At 38.5% G+C, this 25,137-nt stretch overlaps 1 protein-coding gene and 1 pseudogene across 2 annotated transcripts in view; both read right to left on the bottom strand.

Moving 5' to 3' along the window:
• Positions 1 to 1,192: 1,192 nt before the first annotated feature.
• Positions 1,193 to 2,539, bottom strand: LOC112392772 (methyltransferase-like protein 9 pseudogene; annotated as a pseudogene).
• A 4,718-nt stretch (positions 2,540 to 7,257) lies between these two features.
• Positions 7,258 to 25,137, bottom strand: part of PTGER3 (prostaglandin E receptor 3) — an 80,283-nt gene continuing 62,403 nt past the window's right edge. For both annotated transcript variants that reach the window (XM_024734614.1, XM_024734613.1), the window contains 2 exons: positions 10,632 to 10,723; positions 7,258 to 8,132 (listed from right to left, as the gene is read on the bottom strand). In XM_024734614.1, the coding sequence (XP_024590382.1) occupies positions 8,129 to 8,132; positions 10,632 to 10,723 (96 nt within the window). In that variant the 3' untranslated portion in view covers positions 7,258 to 8,128. The remainder of the gene's footprint in view (positions 8,133 to 10,631; positions 10,724 to 25,137) is intronic.

Here is a 25,137-nt window from a genome sequence, read left to right on the forward strand (position 1 = left end):
AGTGTCAGTCAGGATTCAAGGCCAACTATACAACTTCAAAGCCTGAGCTATCTCTGCAAGACTACAGTATTCTGCCTTTGAAGAAATTCAGGATCAAGTTGGAGAGCAATATTTCAATTTGTTATTTTTTTCTTGAGTTTCTAAGAGTGCATCTAAACTGCAGTCAAGTGAGATAAGGTTGTGGCATTCTTTCTCAGTTTTGTCAGTTACTTCCACAGAATCTCTGCCAACTTCAAGTGTAAATACAAACCTAGTTCTGTGACTGGAAAGTCAACAACTGGATGGTTATTCAGAAAGTGTGGCTAATTACCTGCTTTAAGTAACATAAAGACAGTTTGGACTTTGAATTATCTTGAACTTTTGCTTTTGCTCAAAGTCGCATTGCTGATTGTTTCACATCTTCTTTCTGTTCTTTCTTTCACCAGCAGGGACTTATTGAATACCAGTTCTATGCCATACACCAGACTCAGGGATGAAAAACATATCCCTGCCTTGGCTAGCAGAGAAGATGGGCAAATACACCAACAAATTACAACACAGATGGACATTTTATCAAGAAGAAGGTTTCCTGATAGAAGTGGTACTTGAGTTGAAACTCATGAAAGATGAGTTAAGATTAATCATGTACAGAAGAGGAGAAGGGAGTATCCAGCCAAGAAGGTACATTATGAGGAAAGTACAAAAGGGTTGGACAGCAGTTTGGCATTGCTGGAAAACAATGTGGATGTGGAAGAGGAGACCAGAGGCTCAGCAGAGACTAGATTGTAGAAAGCCCCATAGACTAAGTTGTTTTAACTTTATCCCTAAGGTTATAGGAAAAGATTAAAGATGTTGTGAAGGAAAATAGCATAAACAGATTTTCATTTTATTAACAAAATATTACTCTGACAGCAGATATGTAGGATGATTAAAGGGCCAAGACCGGAATCAGGACATGGGTTACTGGGGTAATTCAGATGGGAAATGATGGAGGCATAGATTTAAAACATGGCAGTGATAATGAAGAGAACTGAGAAATACTGGTAGGATTAACAGAACTTAAAGGAAGGTTAGATATATAGAAAGAAGATTAACTCAATCTTTAATTTTTTTCCAAAGTCATATTTAAAAATATTACTGTTTTCCCTATTCCCTCCAAATTCTCTTAGTATGACATTTACTTAATTTTGCTTGAACATCTATTTTTTTTTCATCTCCAAAAAAGTTTATTAGCATGATTAAAAACATTTTCTTGAATAATGATAGAATTTCTAAACATGAAAGAGTATCAGTGGCTATATCCTATAACCAATATTTGCAACTGGATGGACAGCTTTATTGCCAGTCTTCATTTTATTAAAAACAATCCATATTTATTGGTTCCATGTGAAGTCATGACTATTACTTTGTCTGAGAATGAGTCCCTACTGCAATTAAGTATAAAAATTATCTTCCATAATCAGAGTGTGACCTGCATTACTGAGTAAAGAGTTTATAAAAATCCTCAAAGAGTTGGGTTTTTGTTTTTTAAAAACATTCCTTTTACACACTACAAAGAAATAATTAGTATTTTGGCTTTTAAAATTCCTACATGATATTTAGAATGGCAGTCCCCAAAGGTCCTCCCTTCACATAATTCAGAACACAGACCCTCTTCCGGAGCATACATTCTTGGGGTGGACTCTGAAGACTTCAACCTCCACATGTTTATACTGGTTTGAGAACAAAGACAACATCATCCAGAATGTAGTAGTCATTATACATGTCACCTTCACACAGGTATGGCAGTCTAGTGAAAGCTTCGATAATAAAACCAGCTTTTCTGAAAACTTCAGGCAGACTATTCACTTGTTCTTCCCAGTTCTGTCCCTTGATTTCCAAAATTTCTGATGGTTTATCTCACTTGCCACCGTTTTCCACATAGGGATGAAAAGGTAAGACCAGAGCAAGGATGACCCTGCCTCTAGTTGGCTCCAAGACACTTCTGATATCTTTTAACAAAGTCAGGGGCTGATCACAGCGGTCCAGCAAATTCAAGCAGCTGATGACATCATACTGGAACCCTGTATTCTTCCATTCATTTATACCAAGTACTCTGTATTTCTTCTTCTGAAGCTGCCATATCATAGTTTCAGACAGCTCAGTGGCGTAAATTTCTTCAAAATCAGGGCTCATTGTTTTTGTGACTTCTCCATCTCCAGCACCTAAATCAAGAAGTCTATGCGTTTTCCAGTCTGGATTAATTTTAAGCAGTCTCTGAAACTGATCTGGTGAAAAGACAAACATTGAGCCTCTTACTAGCAACCCACTGATAGATGTTCTAGACATAAACAGGCTAAAAACAGGTGACACAAAAGAGTGATATAATTGGATAAATACCCAGCCCAGTTTCTCAGTGCTGTTGTTTAAGAAGATCTGTGTTCCTTGATCAAGGTAACTCTGAACAAAGACAGCCTGGAGTGATTCACATAATTTCTCTCTGTTGCTCTCATACTACTGGTGGTTCTCCTTCCTGCCGCTCGCGGCGGCCGCCGGCCGGCCCGCCGGGGCCGCTCGTCATGTTCACGTCAGGGAGCGGGTGAGCGGGCTCCGCAGGGTCCACATCCTTTTCGCCAGCCACACGGACGCCAGGCTCAGACACAGCCAGCCCGCGAGCAGCCTCATCGGGGGCCGCGGCCACTTGCTCGGATCACCGCCGGCGCCGGGGCAAGGAGGACGACGCGCCAACGCCTCCAGCCGCCGCCGCCGCCCAGGATCGAGCCATCGCGCCCAACTCGCCCATCCAGCCCCTTCAGGGACGAGGCCCGAACATCTATTTCTATTCTTTACCAGAAGAAGCAGGAGCCTCTCCCACCAACACCACAACAATCAGCAAGTAGTTATGGAGCACTTATTACTAAATCATACTTTGTCTAGTCTTATAACAAATTTACATCCCTTTGTTTTAATCCTGAATTTCTATTGGTAGTCTCTGTTTGGTTTAACCCTGTATTTTACATGGCATTGTGGTTTTTTAGTGTATAATCTCTTCTTCCCTTCCTGTGCCATAGTATTTTAGTGCTTATTACTTAAGTTCTCATGTTTTCTATGTATACCTGCAATTTTATTCTTTATTATTTTCTCTAAGTAATTCTGAATAAGTCCTTCTTGTCTATTTCCAAAGCATTTAAAAAGATTTCATATTTCAATTATAAGTTAAATACACTGATAAAAAAACATGATCAGCAACCACTAACTTTCTTTAAGAAATCAGCTAATGACTCTTATTCATTTACTATGGCTCTGGTATACTTATTTCAAAAAGGAAAACACTATACTTTGCTCAAAAAAGTAATAAAATGAAAATTTTCTACTGCCCTCATATGTGCAAATTATGTTCATTTTATTCCACAGCCTATATATCTTCAGCAATACCTTCATTTACTTCTAAGTGTAGTAAAATTCAGCTCATATACCAATGTAAGAAATAACTTAGCTAACCAAAAGACAAGTTAGTTTTATATGTAGTTTCTATCTCACTTATTTTTTTTCTAACAGCAATCACCCCATATTCAACAAATATTTGCAGTTGTTTTCTTCAAGAAGTCTAAAGAAGACTTTCTGCACCACTCAGATTTAAAGACTGACCAAAGCAGCACATCAAAGAGGAAAAGTAAATAAAGAATCAACTGTCAACTAAATGCTGCCTTTCCCCATATTGTGCATACCTAGTGTCTTAGTCATCACTCATGTAGATTGCAGTCTGGTCACTTAGATTTGCCATCAAGTTTTTATTGAGCAATTTCTATGTGCTTACCACAGTGCTAGGCTCTGTAGGTACAAAAGCAGAGGTCCTGCTTACAAGGGGCTTACAATATGGTTGAGTATTAAAAAAAAAAAAAAACTACAAAAGCTCTTAAAAATGCATATTGTACAAATTATTTTTATATAAAAAAGCATTTCAGATAATGACAATAAAATAAAGTCTTAGAACATGAATAAAGAGAGAAACATTTTAATCCATGGGGTAAGCCTAGACATATTTTGAATTAAAATATTTAGTAAAAGCCTGGATTAATGAAACACATAAGTACAAATATTTTTTAAGACAGCTGTTAAACATTTAAGTATTCATAGTAATTAATTAAAAGCATATCAAGCAAGGTATATTTTATTCAGATCCTTAAGGTATCTGAATAATTACAATTATCTTAACAATAGACTTCTTTTAAATGTGCTTCCAACTACTGAAGATGTTGAAAAAAAGTTTTGTTCTCTTAAGTAGCTTATATGGTTTCCTTATAACCTAGTTTTCATTATTTATTTAATTTTTAAAAGTCGTTCTTGTAGACACTAAAAATGTAGACCAATTCAACACTGTCTGAATTTTCATATATTTCGTGGACCAAGGTCCCCTTATAAGATACATATACACATTTACATACAAAAGATAATGACTTTAACTCCTCCTTCCTTGGGAGAATTTGGATAAATATAACTTCTGATGGAAGCTCAGTCTTCTAACTCTAATATTCCCTGTTTCCTTTCCTTGCCCTGGCTCTGAGATCTCAGCATGGCTTGGCATGCCTCTTCACATTACCCTGTCCCAACCTCGTTTGGGAACAGCATAGCTGGATTTTTTTTTGCTTTTGCTTATTTTGTTTCACACTGGGTTGCAGTGGTGCTGAATGAAATCACTGGCTCTGCAATAGAATGTTGGTAGAAGTAGGCAGGAGTTTATTTCTTCCAATGCAAAAGTCATAGGTCTATATGTAGTCAGGAACCAGGTCTATACAGCCCATTTTTTGTGGTGTCAAATACTGTACTAGAGCTATGAGACCCATGAAGAAAATATAAGAAATGTGTCTGTCAACCATGAAATAGAATTTTGTCAAGGGAAAAAAGACAGGCATAATGAAAATATTTAAGGAATAATACAGTAATTATCGAAATGAGCACTATATAACTTCAGAGCTGGGGAGAGAGGTAAGCAGATAACAAAGACATAGTAGTCCTCTCTTATTTTCAGGGAATACATTCCAAGACCCTAGTGGATGACTGAAACCACAGATAGTACTGCATCCTATATATAGTATGTTTTTTCCTATACATAAGTACCTCTTTTAAAGTTTAATTTATAAATTAGGTACAGTAAGAGATTAACGATAATAACCAATCGTTATTGTACTAGCTTTTTATCCTTCTTCACAATTTCAAGAACAGAAGAGTTCTTCTTATGTAGATTTTAGCAACCTCAGCATATATTTTTTTTCTTTCCTTATTAAATTGAGAACTTTCACTTAAAGGAAGCACTTTACACTTAAAGAAGCACTTTACAATTTCTCTTTGGCATATCCGAATGGCCAAGCATCACTACTCTTGGGCTTTGGGGCTTTTATTATTATTGTTATTATTATTTTTGGCCACACCTCACAGCTTGGGGGATCTTAGATACCCGACCAGGGATTGAACCCCAGGCTGGTGGCAGAAAGCGCGGAGTCCTAACCACTGGAGCACCAGGGAATTCCCTGGGGCCATTATTAAATAAAAAGCATATTAAGTGCTTGAACCCAGGCACTGCAAAACCTCAACAGTGGATCTGATAACTGAGTGGGCTACCATGTGACTAATGAGTGGGATACAGGGGACAAAGTGTTGATTCACATCCCAGGTAAGACAGAGCGGAACCCTAGGAGATTTCATCACGCCTACTCAGAATGACATGCAATTTAACACTTACGAATTGTTTTTTTCTGGAATTTTCCACTTAATATTTTCAGGTTGCGCTTGACCACTGGTAACTGAAATCACAGATAAGGAGGAGCTTCTGTACTTAAATTGTCCAAGGCCTAAGGACAAGGTGAGATTCTAACATGTGGGAGATGAGTAGGTTTTGTGTGGGCAAAAATAACCATGAGGTATTAGAATCAAAAAGAATAGCATCCAGGGATCTGTTGTTATATAACGTTGATTCTGTCCATGACATTTCAACCTACAGTCAGGAAGCCAGTTTATAGTTGAAAGTGAGAACTCATATTATACAGTTGGAGGTAAGTCTAGATAAAGAATTAATCACAGTCAATTACTAAGTTACTTATTGATTACCTATTATGTTACACTCACTTTACGTACCTTTTCACAATAACCCCACAGGTAAGTATTATTGTCTTTAGTTTACAGTTTAATTCATTGAGACTCAATGAAATTAATTAACTTTCTCAAGTTCACAGAGCTAATGAGTGGCACAGCCAGATTTAAATCCAAGTTTGATTCCAAAGCCCATGCTTTTATTACTAGATCACATTGTCTTATAAATGGAATATCATTGTAATAAGTCTCACATCCCACTGTGCTGTAGGGAGAACAGTAAACCTGGAATCAAAAAACTTAAACTTGGATCTGAATTCCTACTTATGTTAGCTAAGTGACATTGGGCAAGCCCTCTGTAAACCTTATCCTCTTTTGTAAAAATAAAATAGTAAATAGATGACAGCTAGACAATCACATAGCTGGATGATGGACAGATAGGTAACAGGAGTATGGATATTCCTATTGATGGTCTGCAAATTCTACTTGCTCAATAAAATATGTTGAATTTAAACCTGAATAAAGGGATTGTGTACAGTATCAATTTCGTGCCAGTTACATGGTGCTTGAATTTCAATACATATTTAATGAAAATAATTGTAGTTTGAAGCTACTTCACACTGGTTCAACTAACCAGAAGGAATGATTCAGCTATTTTGGTTTCATCTCATTGACAGAAATGACAATAGAGTCACAGTATAGGCTCCTATTGCAAAACTACTGATACCATATTATCATCTCTTTCTAAGATATCCTCGTAGGTGACAGCATGGCCCTTAGGTGCCTAAAGAAGGGACACTCAATAAATATGTGTTGAATTAAGTGAATGGGGTGAGGGAAAAGAAGGAGGAAAGGAGTGGGAAAGAAAGATAAGAGAAAGAAATGTTGGTTGAATTTATGAGCAGCTAAGTGTACATTAGCTGAGAGATAGTAGATGACTCAAAGTATTTTTTTAAAGTTAACAGAATTTCTTATTTCAGACAAACTAGACCCTTTTATTTCATAAAAAAGTAACACAACTTGGGCTTCCCTGGTGGCGCAGTGGTTGAGAGTCCGCCTGCCGATGCAGGGAACACGGGTTCGTGCCCCGGTCTGGGAAGATCCCACATGCCGCAGAGCGGCTGGGCCCGTGAGCCATGGCTGCTGAGCCTGTGCTCCGCAGCGGGAGAGGCCTGCGTACCGCGAAAAAAAAAAAAAAGTAACAAAACTTGATAGTTGATAACTATGTCATTTATTAATTTTGTCTTTTGTATGCCACCCAAGAAGAAATTGTAAGAAATGCTGAATTGATAGTGGTGGATCAGAGGCTGCACCTGGATTTTTTAATGCTCCAACTCAACAGTTCACCCCTTAGCTTCATTATTTTCTATGACATTTCAAGACAGCTCTTCATTGCATCACACATTTCAGTCTTCAAAGACAGAGAAATAACAATTATGCTGATTTCTGAATTACTAAATGACATATAACCAGAATACAGACTTAAGAACTTTTAGTTCCCAGCTTAGCCCAGAAGAACACATCTCCAAAACATTAATCACACATTTTGCATAAATATCTTTGGTCATGGTACCCTCCTGCCTTCATTTGGCATCTTTTTCTATCTCGTGAAGCTTATGTCTTATTAATTGAATTCTTGCTCTCAGTAAGTTGACTTTTCACTGACAAAATCTTTTACTGATTTTACAAACTCATATTGTAAAATCAAAACTACCATAAAATGTAAAGATATCCACATCAGTTGAGATTCACATAAGGGTTTGAAGTTGGGGTAAAACTCATGAAGGATGGGGTTTTCTTTTTCTCATTTTTTCGTCAGTCACCACCTGTGCAATTGTACCCAGCTTCTTAAATATATACTCAAAATCCAGTCCCAGAAACCAATTTTTAATACTCAAAGACACATATTACAGTAATAAATTTGGTCTCAGTGGATATTACTGACAAGAAAAAACATTAAAATTTTTTAAAAGATGAAAAAGAAGAAAAAATCAAAATATAAAATTCTCCTTCTCAAGTAGGAAGAAATACACAAACTCAGGGAAGTAGGAATTACAATAAAAAGTCCAACTCCGTTCTTTCATTATCTGTTAGAATAAAGAGAAAAAGATATAGTAAGCATGGATAGGAATACTTTTGTTTTTTTATGGTGTGAGGACTAAGATGTAAGTGTGAAATATAATGTCTTAGACATCAAAACATTCTTGTTTGAAGTAATTACATCTGTGTTTTGTAAATAAAAGCAATTTAAATAATTCTGGATTTGGGATCATGTAAGCCTCTGGCTCATTTAATTACACTAAGTGTATGCTTTCATTCTGAGCAATTTTTCTGGTTTCCAAGATTGTAATCCAGAAGAATAATCAAATTATAAAACTATATCAATTGTATAAACATTGAATGGTCAAATAATCTTGCCTTAAAAACAAGCCCTAATCAGTATATAACCGCACTCTAAAAACATCAGGAAGAGTACTGATTAAAAGAGCCATGAAATACAATTTTTCTCCTATCAAACCAACAAAGTATTGTGTGTGTGTTTTAAGATAACATACAGTGCTGGTTAGAATAAAGCAAAGTAGAAACTCTCACACATTGCTGAAGAAATTTTAAATCTCTAGTAATTCTTTTTGAAAGCAGTCAGACTATAGGCATCTTTCAAGAATATTAAAATTTTATATATTATTTATTCCTTAAAGTATACTTTTGGTAAAAACAATCACAATTTTTTTTTTAATTCTGCATTTCAGTCTTTGGGTAATAGATACAACTCTATTCATCATGGTGCCAAATTTGAACACACATAATGATTAAGTAAACTATAGTATATTCTTTTAATAGGCTATTACGTAAATATTAAAGTTAGTTTAAAAATAATTTGTAAATAATCTGAGGAATGCTTATTTTATGTTAAATGAAGTAAAAAAACAAGACACAATAATGAGTATATATTATCATAAGTATGTAAAACTAAATCAAGGAAAGTGTAGGGGAAAATGAAGAGAGAAATACACTAAAATGATGGTGAGTTTTTCTTGAGTAGTGGAAGTAAAGTTTAGTAAGTTGCCTTTCTTTCTAATTTTCTTTATTTTCCAAAGTTCCTATAGAGAGCTTGGCTTATTTATATAATGATAGGAAGTACGATAAGATTTACTTTAAAAAATTAAAGGTGGGATTAGCATGAACCTACCAATAATGAGATGGGAGATGGGTATCTCCCTTCTTTTGTTTTCCAAGGGATCTGTGTTCATAGCAAAACAGTGCCTGTAATATGTATATTACAGGCAGATATCCAGGGGAAGGATATAAGATCATAAAAGTGAATTGAGTAAAAACTTTATTGGCCTTGTGATTTTTGAGGTATGTTCCAGAAGCAACCAGCTTATTCTTACCCTTTGGGCATTGTTACACAGTATTTATTGAAAAACACATTTAGATCTTGCCCTGAAGAACAGAAGTGATTATCTCTCAGTTACTGCCACTATGGGAGAACAAATGGTCAAAGAAATTGAGCTGCTTGAATGTCCACATCTGTCATAACAACTTATATTGAGTAGAGGAGCTATTGTACCCAGCTGTGCCCAGGGAATGAAATAAAACGAACATGCTGACTTTCCATTAAAAATGAAGGGTTCAATTTATTTGAAAAGACATGTGCTATCTTTGAAAATAAATTAAAACTTTTTACATGCTCTCATTAAAACAAAAAAGATCACACAATGCGATGACACACAGAAGACTATTCATTCAGTTAACCCTACAGTCAGTAACAAGAATATTGAAAGAAAATGTTTGAGGGAGGAAATTAATGCTCGAAATTTAGTCTGACCAAATGTGCATCACATTTGGCATTATGTTCTGCTTTCTGCAATGTTCATTCATTGAAATATATGTTTTATACAAAACAGATATAATCGAAAGAGCAAGTAAGAGTGTGCTAAACATATGGTGAACATGCTGAGTTCTGGTGCCTAAGCAAAACAGGGGTCACTTAGCTTTAAAATACTCCTGGAAGGATGAGATTAACATGTACACAATACTACGTACAAAATAGATAACCAATAAGGATCTACTGTATAGCACAGGGAACTATACTCAGTATTTTGTAATAACCTATAAGGGAAAAGAATTTTAAAAAGAATATATATATTATATATATATATAATATATATACATATTATATATTATATATATATATGTATAACTGAATTTCTGTGCTGTAGACCTGAAAATAACATGACATTGTAAATCACCTATACTTCAATTTTCAAAAAAATTAAGAAATATTCCTGGAGACTGTTCCTACTATGAAAAGTGATGTGCAGGCTCTTTCACTACATGAGAGTTGGTCAGTTCCAAGAGCAGCCTGGAGCCAGTCTCAGAAAGCTTAATTGGAGGAAATGTAAGTGAAGTTGTAAAAAACAACAGTAGCTCCTCTGGGGAATCTAGTCCTCCTTAATCAGATGTGTGTGCTTAGCTTGCATTTTAATTCTTAGAGGTATTCTGCCTTTGTAACATGAACTCGGATCAGAACAGAGAGATCGGGGAGGACTAAGCTGTAGATCCAGACCGCTTCTACATCTCACCTTTCCAAGTGGTCACTCCACATCAGGGTTGAGGAGCACTGGTGGGGTAAAGAGGTGGAGCTGGATGCATAGTTGTTTGTGTGGTGCCTGATCTGTGAACAGACAGAGGGTTTCAGTGGACGAATTATTGATTATGACTCCTTTCATCAGATGACACTTCCCTGAACATTTAAAAAAAAAACAGCAGAGCCCCAATCCATACATCAATGCCCACCGGTTATGACCGAGTAAAGCAAAGATGTTTTAGATATTATCTCCCCGAGACTGTCTCATTCCTGCCTCTGTGCTTTGATCCACACTCTATTTCTTCCCACACTGACACACCAGACATTACTTGAGAGCAGAAATCGGCTCTAATGTGACTTCGGGAGCCTGAGAGCATTTATCACAGCATTTGTTAAATGCCGAATGAAAGCTCACGGACTTCAAATGATCTTTATAGGTAAATCTAATTCTACCACTCTCCAGCTTTCAGTGGCTTCCTGTTGCTCTTAGGGTACAGATCAAAATTCATAACATTATCTGCTTGATCTAGCCTCCGGCTGCAACTCCAGCTTTGTTTTGAACCTTTTGCTACCATGTGCTCAGGCCACTCTAGCCATCCAGGAACATCACAAACAGGGTCATCCTCCTGCCTACCTCAGGGCCTTTGCACTTGAAGCTTCCCCTACCCAGAGTGCTCTCCCATTCCCTCATCACCTGGCTGACTACTACTTGTCCTTCAGGTCTTAACTTGGAAAATCACTTCCTCAGAGAACACCCCGTTGACCAGGACTGGTCTCCCACTGTGTGACCCACTATTTTCTTTTCAAGAATTCATTGTAGTTTGTAACGACTAGTTACTTATGTGATTATTTGTTTAACACGAGTTATTATCTCTAGGCTACAAGCTTCCTGAGAGCAGAAACCATGCCTGGTTTAGCTTATCACTGCATCTCCAACAGCTACCACAGTGCCTAGCACATAGGTGACGGTCTGTAAGTATTTGTGGTCTGAATGAACAATGCTGCATAATTTGTCCTGAGGCCCATCCCTCAACAGCATTCTACAAATAATCGCTTAAATTCATTCGTTGCAATAAAATATTGAAATATACACATTTTGACAAAGTTGAAATACATAAAAAGAAAATATACCTGAAAAATGTTTCCTTTTTATACATTTCTTAGTAATTCTCTTACAACAACTAGCAAAATGAAATGAAATTCTTATAAGAAATTGTTACAAGAAAGAACAAAAAGAAATTGAATTCAACGTATCCTTAGTCAGTCTTTTTTATCAGATTGCTAGAGTCCTTTTTTTCTCAAGAGTATAGTTAAGATCATCTTAAATAGCATGTCCAACCCAGGTGGCGTGACATTATATAAAATGTCCAGACAACATGTGGTTCTCCAGTTCTTGACTGTGTTAAACAAATAGACAATTTTTTATTTTAGGAAGGCAGTGTTACTTGAAGGACAATAAAATGACATGTCTTCATTGCAACAAAAAAATATAATTTGGCCAATATCTATTTCAGAGCAAACACAAGATGTTTAGGGACACTTTTTATAGAAACATTGTGGATCTGGAAGAATGGTCAGAGTCGAGGTCAAAATAGAAAAGAAAAACAAAACAGACTTTCCTCTTCATTCTCTAAGACTTTCAGAATCGCCTGTGTGCCTATGTATGAGAAGACCCTTCATATGTTAAAGAGCAATCTGGTTAGGTTGGGTCCCTTCACTAGAGGACCGCTAAGTTTCTCTTCCTGCTGTCATGCTGCTTAGGTTCTCATTTAGAGGACTGCTTTAACTAAGTAAATACACTTGGGATTGCATTATTTGTTGGCCCAACTTTAAGAGCAAATATAACAGTAGGCATTTGGGTATCATATGCCTGTCCAATGTCAAGTAGCAGGAAAAGAAGGAATTAAAGAGAAATGAGGCGCTGCAAGGTAATAGGTGAAGAGCTGTGAGTTCTGAAGCATGGTATGGTGCCCTGTTCCACTCCCTAATCCACTCCCCTGGTGGAACCCATCTCCCTTATGGACATTCTCCATGATTCACTCTGTCATTCACATTACAAAATTTTGCTTCACGGTCACACCTAATTCTGCAGCTTACTCTGCCCCTGCATTTCATGCCAATTTTCTCTCCTGTGTGTCTGTTTTATTTCACTCCTTCTCTCCAGTCTTCACGTCATTATTCAGATTCTCACCCTCATTCTTCTTGTCCAGTGTATCAATCTGAACTATATGAAATTCACATTATTGTTGGATCAAAAATGGTTGTATATTGGAAATTATACCTGATTTAATTTAATAACAGCCTTCTAACTAACTAGTGTTTCTGACCGGAGTCTTTCTTTTCTCTAACACATCCTTTGTATTGTTTCCAAGGCAAACCTTGGCAAATCCTAAACATCTTTGAAGGTTCCCCACTGCTACAGGATAAAGTTCTGAAGTACCTAAGGTGTACCACTGAGTGGTTCCAACCTCCACTTCTGGGTTTATCTCCTGCTTCTCCTCTTCGTGTGACCCTTGATTCAATCCTGTAAACTACTCACACTTGCAGAAACCTGCCAATGCTCTTTTACACCTAATTACTCTGGAGTTTGCTATTCCCTTTCTAAAATGCCTCTCTCTACTTTTGTCCAGAATCAATTGTACTTTTCCTCCAAGATCCAGTCTTTTGTTTTCTCGGAAACAACATGGCATTGTATACATTATTCAAGATGTAATTATCTCATTATATTGTACTGAATTGGCCAAAACGTTCGTTTGGGTTTTTCCTTAACATCTTACAGAAAATTTTGGCAAACCCGATGCTTATGAGTGTGTCGGTTTCTCACTTTCTGATTCATAGCAGGAGCCCAATAAATGTTCGTGAGTAAAACAGCATTCTAAGAAATGATTGGCTCTCCTCAGTGGTCAACATTATGAGGCCAAGGGCTAAGCAAATCTTTTGGCACACATAAGAACCTACTAGGTAGAAATCACCTTGTCAGGCATGATGATATGTTCATATTTTAAGTTTCTTTTGACTCTAGAAATGTGTAGTCTCTGTATGTCCCATATAATATTTGAGAATATCCATGGTTACATTTCACCTAACTATATATCACTCTAATTCACTGGACTGGGATGAAAGCACTTAGACACTCAGTGCACTTTTTTGAATGAATCAATGAATAATAAGTAAGGACTGTCTTGTGCTGAGCATTCCCAGAAGCAGAGCCTGAGCCAAGGGCTTGTATGCAAGTGACTTATTAAGGATGTACTCCCAGGAGAAACAGTAAGGGAGTGGGAAAGTAGGACAGAGAAGGAGAAGAAGCCACGATGTGGTGAGATTTTAGGTAATTCCAGTCTCAGTCTGAAGCTTTGGGAAACTCTGGAGTGTAAACTACACTTCAGCGTTTATCCCATCTCTAGACAAAGGGTCTGGGCTTTCCTACTCCCATACCTATAAGTCATTGTTACTTTGGGGAGGAGTAAAACTCATAGGTTATGCTGGTTCTGCCTGTGGGTGAGCCTCTGAAGGTACTGGTGTGAACAGTTAACAGCAAAACAAGCAGAGGCTGGGGTTGGGTATAGAACTGGTGTATGGGATCCGACAGGTTCTGCATAGGGATCCAGTCATGTGGGATACACTCCAAGCAAATATTTGGCAAGTTAAGTTTAGCTGGTAGTGGAGGAGACTGTCCATGTGTGTAGACTGGGGAGCTCTGTTCAGCGGGGTGTCCTGTTGAAAATAATCTTCTTCACTCCTGCTACTGATGCCTGGACTCCCTTTAGCTAGGGATAAAACTTCTTAATCTATATTGAGAAGCAATACTTAAAAGGGAATTACCTTGGGTGGAAGGGAGAAAAGGTAGAAATATTTATGTCAGGCAATGCCAAACTCTTTTACGTTTAATCCATTTAATGCTTTACCCCTTTAAGACACTGAATTTCATCCACATCAAAGTATGAGTCTTTCCTGAGAGTGTATGATTTACAGGCGTTAATGGGCCTCTCTTAGACATCTTAGTTCTTACCACCATGAAGATACTGTCCAGCTCAAAATAAGTCCTCTTCCTCTTGTTTTAGCTAAGCTTATAGCTTTGTGTCTTCTTCCCAAATTACCAAATATGTATAATACCCAAGCTGCTAGCATAGCTGGTCCTCTCTCTGGATATGAGAACCCAAAAATTTTCAGTTAAAGCAGCTTTATTTACTCAGCCTTATTACAGGATATTTTTAAAGCTTCCTGTTAAGATAGAAAAGACTGTGTGTGTGTGTGTGTGTGTGTGTGTGTGTGTGTGTGTGTGTGATCTTCACTTTGAATTTGGCTCTTGGACCAAATTATTTTCCCGTGGCAATTGCGATAAAAAGATTGATGTATGAGTGGCCACTCCAGTCACCTGAACACAACCCAGTTGTTGGGTCTGCTGCCATGGCTTGTGGGTGGACCCTGGCTGTTAGTGGTTTGGCTGAGGATGCCGTATGCCTGTGCTCCTGGAGCCACCCTGCCTCTGTCTAGTGAACCCTGCATTAGTCTGTCTGTGAGGTTCCTTTCAGAATGACCCAGCTGCACCACAGAGTTCAGACTACTCTTCAGCCTGTTGCTAAAGTTCTCTCTGTTTACTTCGCATCATCTCACTAATTTCTCCCCATCCACTGTTTGATCCTGAACAGCTGAGGTGTATGGTCTGATCTATTGTCTTCAGAATTTCAATGCCAGATGTGTAATATATTATAAAGGCTAGCTGAATTCCTGAGGAACACAGAGAAAACTATTTGATGATTACTTATCTTCCATCATCTCTAACTACCTGTGTCCTTGTTATAGATCACCCTGAACCTATAGCTAACCCTCCCTCTTCCAACTTTCTGTTCACTGGCTCTATTCCACTGCCTTCAAAAGTCATAGGCTTCCCTTATCTTGGGAAATAAAATACACACAAACACCTGTTCTTGAATGCTTGTCCCTTCCCCTTTCTGTAAGTGTGGTCCAATCTCTCGCTCCCTTTACCACCAGCTTCTCTACATGATATATCCACTACTCTTATTTCCTCTCCCTTCAACTCCCTCCTAAAAGACAGCCCCAAATTATAAAGTTCTTTCCCTTTGTCGGACACTGTTCTAAACATTTGACAAGTGTTTATTCTTTGAAGTTTGCACTACTATCTTCTCTCCAGGAAACTGAGGAAAAGAAAGGTAAAATAACTTGTCCAGGGTCACCCACAGGTAAGTGGCAGAGCTTGGATTCAAATGCAGACAGTCTGGTTCCAGAATACATGCTAACTACGTTCTACATTTCCTCTATAATTGGATTTCGTCCCAGTGACAGTAAAACTAGTCTCTTGGAAACTTTGGAATTTACTATCATCTCTGGTATTGTAGTACTTGAGCTAGATACAGCTATGCTGCATACTAAGATCTAATATTTACAAGATTGTCCTCTTTTTATACAAGTATAATGAAACTTCATTAATTTGGAATGAACAAATCGTTCTGATGAGGGCTGAACTAAATGTTGTATTTTCATGATGTATAAAAAGGGGTTAATTGGAGACTTTCCTGGTGGCGCAGTGGTTAAGAATCTGCCTGCCAATGCAGGGGACACGGGTTCGAGTCCTGGTCCGGGAAGATCTCACATGCTGCAGAGCAACTAAGCCCGTGAGCTGCAACTGCTGAGCCCATATGCCACAACTACCGAAGCCCGTGCGCCTAGAGCCCGTGCTCCACAACAAGAGAAGCCCACGCACTGCAACAAAGAGTAGCCCCCGCTCACCGCAACTAGAGAAAGCCTGCATTCAGCGATGAAGACCCAACGCAGCCAAAAATAAATAAATAAAATAAATAATTTTTTTTTAAAAGGGGTTAATCGATCAAAGAAATAAGTAAAGCATGTAAGTCAGTAGGGGCAGAATTTGACCTACTCCAGGAGAAAAAATATAGATAATTTTAGAATACTGAAGTGCAAATATGTGACAAAGTTATTTTTTATAACTAAAAAATAGAGCTAGCTAGCTTGCAGCAAAGTCTTGCCTGGAATTCAGCCTCCTTATTTCTGTTCCATCATAAGGACCCATAATCAATCTATAGATTTGATTCACTTGTAAACACCCCCAGAGGATAACAGTTATTCAGCAAACACTTGTTTCATAAAAAAAGAAAGAGGTGGATAACTGAGCAGTGTGAAAAACTAAAATGTGACCTGGCCAATTATACTAGTCAGTGAACCCCACAAGGACAGAGATTTTTATCTGTTTTTGTTCACTGATGCACCCCCAGTGACTAGACCAGAGCCTGCCACAATGCAGCTTAATTACTGTTTAATGTTTAAATGGTTTCTATGTGTTTTTACATAGAGTGCCTGCAAGTGGGTGGATATTGTTTCCATTTTATAGATGAAAAAAATAAATAAAACTCAACAAAGTTAAGTAACTTGCTCAAGTCTAGACCTAGATCCAGGACTAGAAACTAGGCCTTTTGCTCCTAGTTCATTACCTAACAGTAAAAACATTGCTTTCTGATTTTTAAAAAATCAGTTAATTGTTCTGTATAAGGGATAAAGATAGATATGGAAGCTTCAGCAACATTCTAAGGAAATGCGTACTGCTTTATCTACCGTCATTATGCACTTGTTGGTCTCGGAGTGAGGCATCGTTTCTACTCTGGGTCCTCCTATTCCACACTAGCAAGAAGAAGAAACAGGGCTTCCCTGGTGGCGCAGTGGTTGAGGGTCCGCCTGCTGATGCAGGGGACACGGGTTCGTGCCCTGGTCTGGGAAGATCCCACATGCCGCGGAATGGCTGGGCCCGTGAGCCATGGCTGATGAGCCTGTGCGTCCTGAGCCTGTGCTCCACAGCGGGAGAGGACACAACAGTGAGAGGCCGGCATACCACACACACACACACACACAAAAACACAACAAGAAGAAACAGTTTTGCTTCTTACTCTTCAAAGCTTTCCTTCCCTTCATCTTTCTCTTCTCAGAGAAATGAAAGAGGTAGGTGCAGCGCCTTTTTTCTACTGATGGTCCTCATGCTCTCCCTGAGACTGAGCAGCTAAGGCTACATACAGGCTCTAATGTCTGACAATCTCCTCCTCAGTAGAACTTCAGCTTCAGGTTTTTACAGCCTTACAGTCCAAAAATATTACGCTGAAACTCGGCTATGTGACCTCCAATATTTCTGTTTTAACCTAGTCTTCTAAAGACGTTCTGCCTTTTTCTCCTTCTAAAACATTAAAATGTGTTCTAAAGAGAATAGACCTTAAATGTAATTCACACTGGTTTCCTCACAATAGTACAGATTGTAGAAACCCTAAGAATTCAGAGAAAGGGAAATAAAAGTGGCTTTTGTTTTGGGGGTTGAGGTTTCATCAAGAGGTATAAAGTGTGAAAAGAATTGGTAGGGAGGAGGGGGAAAGCTTGAACAAAGACACATGCTTGAATGTACAAGATTCAGAAAAGCACAAGTGGGCTTCCCTGGTGGCGCAGTGGTTAAGAATCGGCCTGCCAATGCAGGGGACACGGGCTCAAGCCCTGGTCCGGGAAGATCCCACATGCCGTGGAGCAACTAAGCCCATGCGCTACAACTACTGTGCCTGCGCTCTAGAGCCCGCGTGCCACAACTACTGAAGCCCACGCGCCTAGAGCCCGTGCTCCGCAACAAGAGAAGACACCACAGTGAGAAGCCTGCGCACCGCAACGAAGAGTAGCCCCCGGTCGCCGCAACTAGAGAAAGCCTGCATGCAGCAACGAAGACCCAATGCAGCCAAAGTTAAATAAATAAGTAAATTAGAAAGAAAGAAAGAAAAGCACAAGAGCAGCTGGCAGTAGTGGGCACTTCACTTTGGGACTAGGATTGGGTAAAGCTGGGCAGCAGCTGAGGAGGCAGAACGGCTTCCCACCTCAGAGAAGTCTAAGACTTTGACACAATTTGAGGGATTACAGACTGGTAACTGGTAGCCAGAAGCAAGAAGGAAGGCTAAATGTTAAAAATCCCATTCTGTATTACTCAGCCATAAAAAGGAACGAAATTGGCTCATTTGTAGAGACGTGGATGGATCTAGAGACTGTCATACAGAGTGAAGTAAGTCAGAAAGAGAAAAACAAATATCGTATATTAACGCATATATGTGGAACCTAGAAAAATGGTACAGATGAACTGGTTTACAGGGCAGAAATTGAGACACAGATGTAGAGAACAAACGTATGGACTCCAAGGAGGGAAAGTGGCCAGGGGGGATGGTAGTGGTGTGATGAACTGGGAGATTGGGATTGACATATATACATTAATATGTATGAAATGGATAACTAATGAGAACCTGCTGTATAAAAAAATAAAGTAAAATTCAAAAAAAAAAAAAATCCCATTCTGGGAGGAGCATCCCAGACTCTACAGGGAGCAATGGTTGCTCTAGCCGCTGGCTCCCAGGGAATACTATCCACCCCTCTGCCACACCTGTTACAGTGCCTGCAACATCTGCTCTCACATCTGGCTTCTCAGGAGACTCCAAGAAGCTGGAATATCAACACTGAGGTTGTACCTCACCCCCTACATTTTCTTTATTTCATGCTACAAAGTAAGCGGGGGGAAAGTTTTCCCTTCAGAAATCTGGCTTACATTATATAAATGAAATACGAGAGTTTCTCAATACCCTGATATCTAGCCAGCCTTTTGTGGGTAATATCCAGAGGCGGGGAAATTTTGACTGAATACTACTTCTCTGTAAGAAGAATATAATAGTTTCTTCCACAGCATTTGATAAAATCTTTGGATACTATACTTCCCAAGAGCCAATTTAGTCATTTTTCCATTGCTAAGAAAATTTAAATCTCTTTTCCAACTAGATTATTTTTCATTAGGAGGGCACTTATAATGCATTTTACTTGAATATTTATTTCAAAATTCCAATTCCAATTTATCACCAAATCCAAGTGATTCTTGTATTTTTTTTTTTTAATGTATCTGGGAAATCCCTTCTTCCCTAACCATTCTGCATCTTTCTTAGTTCCTCCTTTATTACCCACCCACAGTGTCACTGCAACCTTCTTTAGTCCCCTAAGTGATTTCTCTGCCTCTAGTGTCTGCTATAACCCAACCCTCATAAAATCCCACATTCAGCCTACGGCATCGAAAAAAAATGGATTCTAAAACATACCTGGTTAGAATCCTGGTTCCAATAGTTATTAGCTGTGTGACCTTGAGGAAGTTATTTGAATTTGCATGGCATCAGTTTCCTCCTCAGTTAAATGGGAACAGCAGTAGTTCTACCCCATAATATTATCAGTAGGATTAAAAGGGAGAATGTATAGGAAGTGCTTAAAACAGAAATTGACACGGAGTAAGCTCTCAGGAAGTATTAGCTATTTCAGCTACATTGGACATGTCATTCGTTATACCACCTGCACCTACAGACCCTTATAGGGGAAGTTCCTCTGCTCACAGCCCCACTGAAGGGGTATCCACATCCACAGGCTACCATATTTTGTACAAGGATTCTGCATATCCCAGGAATACCCAGTTGGACAAGGTATACAAACCTAAGACATAGCCTTGCCAGTCAAGGAACAATGAGCTGACAAGGCAGATATTTCCTCTCTTGAGAATCTGAATTTGGAAATGTTGAAAAAATAAGGAAGTTAGCAGCAGGACCAGTGCCATGAGGAAGCAGATAATGTAAGTAAAGAAAAATTATAAAGTTAAGAAATTATATTGACAGTGAAGAGAAAGACTTGGCAGTTGGTAACGGAAACACGATCAAACAAGTAGAAAATAGCTAGGTCCAATGATGGCGGAGGATTAGCAAGGAACTCATTTATTCCAACAGTTGATTCTCTGGGTCCTCCAACTCCAGCCTACATACTCCAGGCCATGATATTCCATTATAATAAACTTCCCTTGCTTGAGCTAACCTGAGTGGTGCTTCATTTCTTACATCGCAAAGAGACTAAATAACAACATTGGCCATTGCAGGCACCTTAGTTGATGAGTTGGTAATTGGATCCCTACTTTAGCAATTCTTACTGCCCATCAATCGACTCACTGCCCTCCAATTCACCCTGTACACTGTCCCTACAATTCTCCTCAACCTGAATGTACTCCCATTCTTTTTTTTTTTTTTTTAATTTCTACCATTGTATATATGTTGGGCTCTCATTCTTTTGGGGAATATGCACAGCCTACTTTTCTTTCAAGAGCTAGGTCAAATCTCACTTTCTCCATGCATACCTGGGTACCATACCAGACAGAACTGGATCCAGACTTGCAGAACCTGAAGAATATACAACTTTCTTTAATGAAATGAATATAAAACCAGACCTCGGAAAAGGCCTGTGAAATGAGGGGCTTTGAGGCCTGAGCTTCATTAGCTTAACCATATATCTGCCTCTGGTACCAACTCAGGAGGAACTTTTCCTCAGTGAGATTATTCTACCAGGTACATTTACAGCAATTTGTATAAACACACAGAGCTGCTAGGTAAATTATTACAGTCTTACACCTGGCCTCCCACTTTGGGAACATCAGTTGTGAGTGGGCTGCAACATTCTTCCTTCCATTTGGCTAGAATTGGGGTTATTCGGACATAGCCAAAGTCACTTAGAAGTATCAGTATCTCCTGATTGTAAGTTCCATGGAAGCAGGGTTCATATCTATTTTGTTTCTGCATCATGCCCACATATCACAGTGCCTGGAACAAAGGATGAACTCAATAAATATTTGCTGAGTGAATGAATGAATGCATGATCTTTTCATTAAGATTCTAGTTCTTTAAAAGCAGGGCCTGTACTATAAATACTCTCTAAGTAACTCCAAAGAGCCCAGCATGTTGTATGACACAGAGTGGCACTAGCTAGTATTTGCTGGCTGACTTATGATGCACTATGTATGTATAAGGGAGATTTTTTTTCTTTAAGCTTGGTGATAACCATGCACACCTGGTCAAATTCACAACCTGCCTTATCTTGTATGCACTCCCCAGGTCTATAAAGGTAAACCATGCAAAAGGAAGAACAATTGATTGGCATCAACAAGATAGCAGAACAGAGACTAACCCTTTCCTACACCATCCTTGCTGCTCTCTGATTCATTGGATTTGGTTGGTTTGTTCCACATTTGGAGTTTTCTGGTTCTCAGAACTAGGAGGATATAGCCCTATACCCAGACATAGACTTTAATCTGAGCCTGGTTCCTGAAAAATCCTGGCCTGCAGGGATTTATTGTCATGAAGAACTTGAGCTGGCCAGAGGCCTATTAATGTCCATAATTGTCGGCTTGAATAATGAAAACTTGTTGGATATACAGTACTGTATGGCTTAGCTATTGTAACTATCTGTTATGTTGCTAATTCATTTAAATAATAACATTATTTAGATTGATCAAAATAACAAAATTATTTTAACTATTCAAAATTACTGAGAAAATAAAGGTAATCTAGGAACTCACAACCTACTCGCCAATTGAAAGGGAAAATATTTTTTAAACTTATTTTTTCAAAGATGGGAAAAAATGAAGTTGTGCAGTTCAGAAAAATAGGGGAATTATTTTGATGAAACAACAACAATATTCTTTGAAGCTTTAAATACCTCCTAATTATTTTTTGGATCAGTAAAAGTATTGTTTCCCATTTCCTCCCCACAGCCATGGGAACCATTCCATCATCATAGCCCCAGGCAAATGAGACCAATTTAAGAAGGAGGAAATGGCATGGAGGCAGTCAAAAGCCTTTCTAGTGCTAGGAGGTGGGGATGATATAGGAAGAGAAGCAGGAGAGATGTCTTTACTTCTCCACCACAACTGCCTCAGCATCAAACCCCACAAGTGGGAGGGTGACAAAAGAATAGAAACCTCAAGTAGAAAGAAGGGATGGTTACAAGTCTTTGAGGACACAGTCTCAGAGTGTGCCCTGGCACATATGTATGGACACTTCTGGGGAAGGGGAATAGCAGAGAGAGGCCATGATGATTGTCTGGGTGCCCCAGCCCTCACATGGTAGAGAAGGTCCCCCAGAGTCTCCCTGGGGTTCATGGAAAAGAGAAGAAAGATAAACGCCAGAGGAGCTGCCATGGAGCTGCTATGTTCAGGACCAGAGTGACACCCTGGCAGAGATAGCAGTTCCTATGGGTTGGACAGCCCAAAGCAGTTTCCAGAGGAAGGAAGTGGCAGAGCCTTGAGGGTCTGCTGTGCCAGTGAGACAGCAATGTGGCTGAGTCAGCAAAGTAGGACCACAGGGCTCAAGTGTGCTGAGGAAATAGTTCACAGGCTTCAGCAGCCCTGAATCAACGGGGGATGCCAGCAGCTACCCAGCAACCAGGAAGACCAAAATCAACTCTAGAGAGGGTAGGGAGGACCCAGCGGACAGAACCAGGTCCTCTGTGTGGACAAGCTGCCTCTCTATCTGCCCCCATTGCCAGGAGGGAATATAAGTTTCTTCCTTCACACAGATGTCATCTTGGCTAAGGAAAGAAGGAGCTGGGAAAAACCATGAAGAAAGAACACATCCCTCAAAGAGACTGAGTTAATGCAAACTGAGAAAACAGATGGACAACATACCTTCAACTGTAAGTTTAAGAACCTACCCTCTACTGTTCCACCTCCCAGCTCCTGACCCAGCCAGCAGAGAACATAGAATTGTAAGGAAGTTTTGTTCTGTATAGAAGATTTTTAAAGACATTTAAAAAATAACTGAGTTTAGACTGTACAATTATCACCCTAGCCTTTAGCAAAAGTAGAGACTCCAAGAGCTAAAAAAATGCAAATAGCACTAAATAAATATAGTGACCATCTTCTAAATCTGTGACTATGGGCCTTTGTTTTCCAGTTTAAGGCATTATAAGGGAGATCAAGAAGGAAGCTGAAACAGTGCTGAGATGACTAATAAAAGAAGCCCATCCTAATTCTAAACAAGTCAGGAGTATATAACTAAAGACAAATTAAATCTAATAATAGTTGCAAGTGTTGTTCTGTTGTATAACTTGTAATGAGACAGTCAATGGAAGGTCTCATTGCAATTTTACATCCAGTTTTTAAAAGGTAAATCAGAGGACATATGGCTCAAATAAAAAGAAAATAATCGAATGCATTCTTATTGTATATTACCAAAGTGATAGCTGTGAAAGATTAAATAAGATTAAAAACTATCATAAATATGGTAATTGCACTGAGTAATGGATTTTGTGATAAATTAGTCCTGATCCTCCAGTTCAGAGCCGATTTGCTTGATCTCTACGCACTTGGGCATTCCGCAGGATTTTCTAGTCCCTGAAGCTACCGGTGTGGTCACTGTCTGAGGTAAAACACTTGCATTCTTATGAAGTTACCTGATCACCTGCAGTCCCTTCTATGCATAGGGACCACCACAACCATCCAATACAATCAAATTAAATCAGCACCAGAATAACACTGTCATGAGGCTAATGATTGGATACTAGCAGAAGCTATCAAGGGTCTTTTATCCAACAGGCGAGTAAATTCCATAGAGTAGTGACGGTTAATTCAATTCAGCACTCACTGATTATGTATCGTCTACACATAAGACACCGTGCGAGGCATTGAAGGAAAATCTTGACTCATCGATAAAAATGTTATAAGCTGTATATAATTAAATAGTATTCATTATGTGGTGTAAGTCATACATATTTAATGGTTATGATAAGTCTAAATTCTCGACACATTCCCATTTCTCTAAGTGATGACAGCAAAGAAAAATGGCTGAAGTCTCATTAGTCACAATTTGGCCAACTGGAATCTGGATCTTATACAAAAGTAGTTTCAAAGCCAGTTGCTTATCTTTAAATACAAAATAATATAGCAAATTATTTAGTATTCAACTTCTTTTGTTCTTAGTAATATAATAATAATACAGTATAATATATAGTAGAATAATATAATAACTATGATCCTCAGGCAGAAACTTGATAGATTCTTTTACATAAAATAACCAATACACATAAAAGACATTTAGAAAGTCATGTAATACGAGAAAGAAAGACATCTTGCCATTTGTGACAACACAGATGGACCCCGAGGACATTGTGCTAAATGAGATGTCGGACAGAGAAAGGTATGGTATGATATCACTCATATGTGAAATCTAAAATAGGCAAACTCATAGAAACAGAGAGTAAAGTGGTGGTTTACCAGGGGATGGTGGTCATTGGGATGGGAGAGAGGTTTAAAAGTACAAACTTGCAACAGGTAGTAAATAAGCTCTAGACATCTAATACACAGTATAGTGTACTAGACAACACTATTGTATTATAATCATCAAACTTGCTAGGAGACTAGAACTTAGTTATTACAACCATTAAAAAAATGATAATTATGTAGTGTGATGGAGGTGCTAATTATTGTTACATGGCACTCATATCATGATATATAAATGGATCAAATTAATATGTACACCTTAAATTTATGCTTTGTTATATGTCAAATATGTTTCAATAAATATAAAATTTAAAAATAATTTAAAAGGTACATAAAAATAAGGAACCATTCTTTGACTGTGGCAGAGACTGCCAGTTGCTTTCTTTAT

The sequence above is a fragment of the Neophocaena asiaeorientalis genome, unplaced genomic scaffold (assembly GCF_003031525.2).
Source record: "Neophocaena asiaeorientalis asiaeorientalis breed wild unplaced genomic scaffold, Neophocaena_asiaeorientalis_V1.1 scaffold15, whole genome shotgun sequence".
Taxonomy (NCBI): Eukaryota; Metazoa; Chordata; class Mammalia; order Artiodactyla; family Phocoenidae; genus Neophocaena; species Neophocaena asiaeorientalis.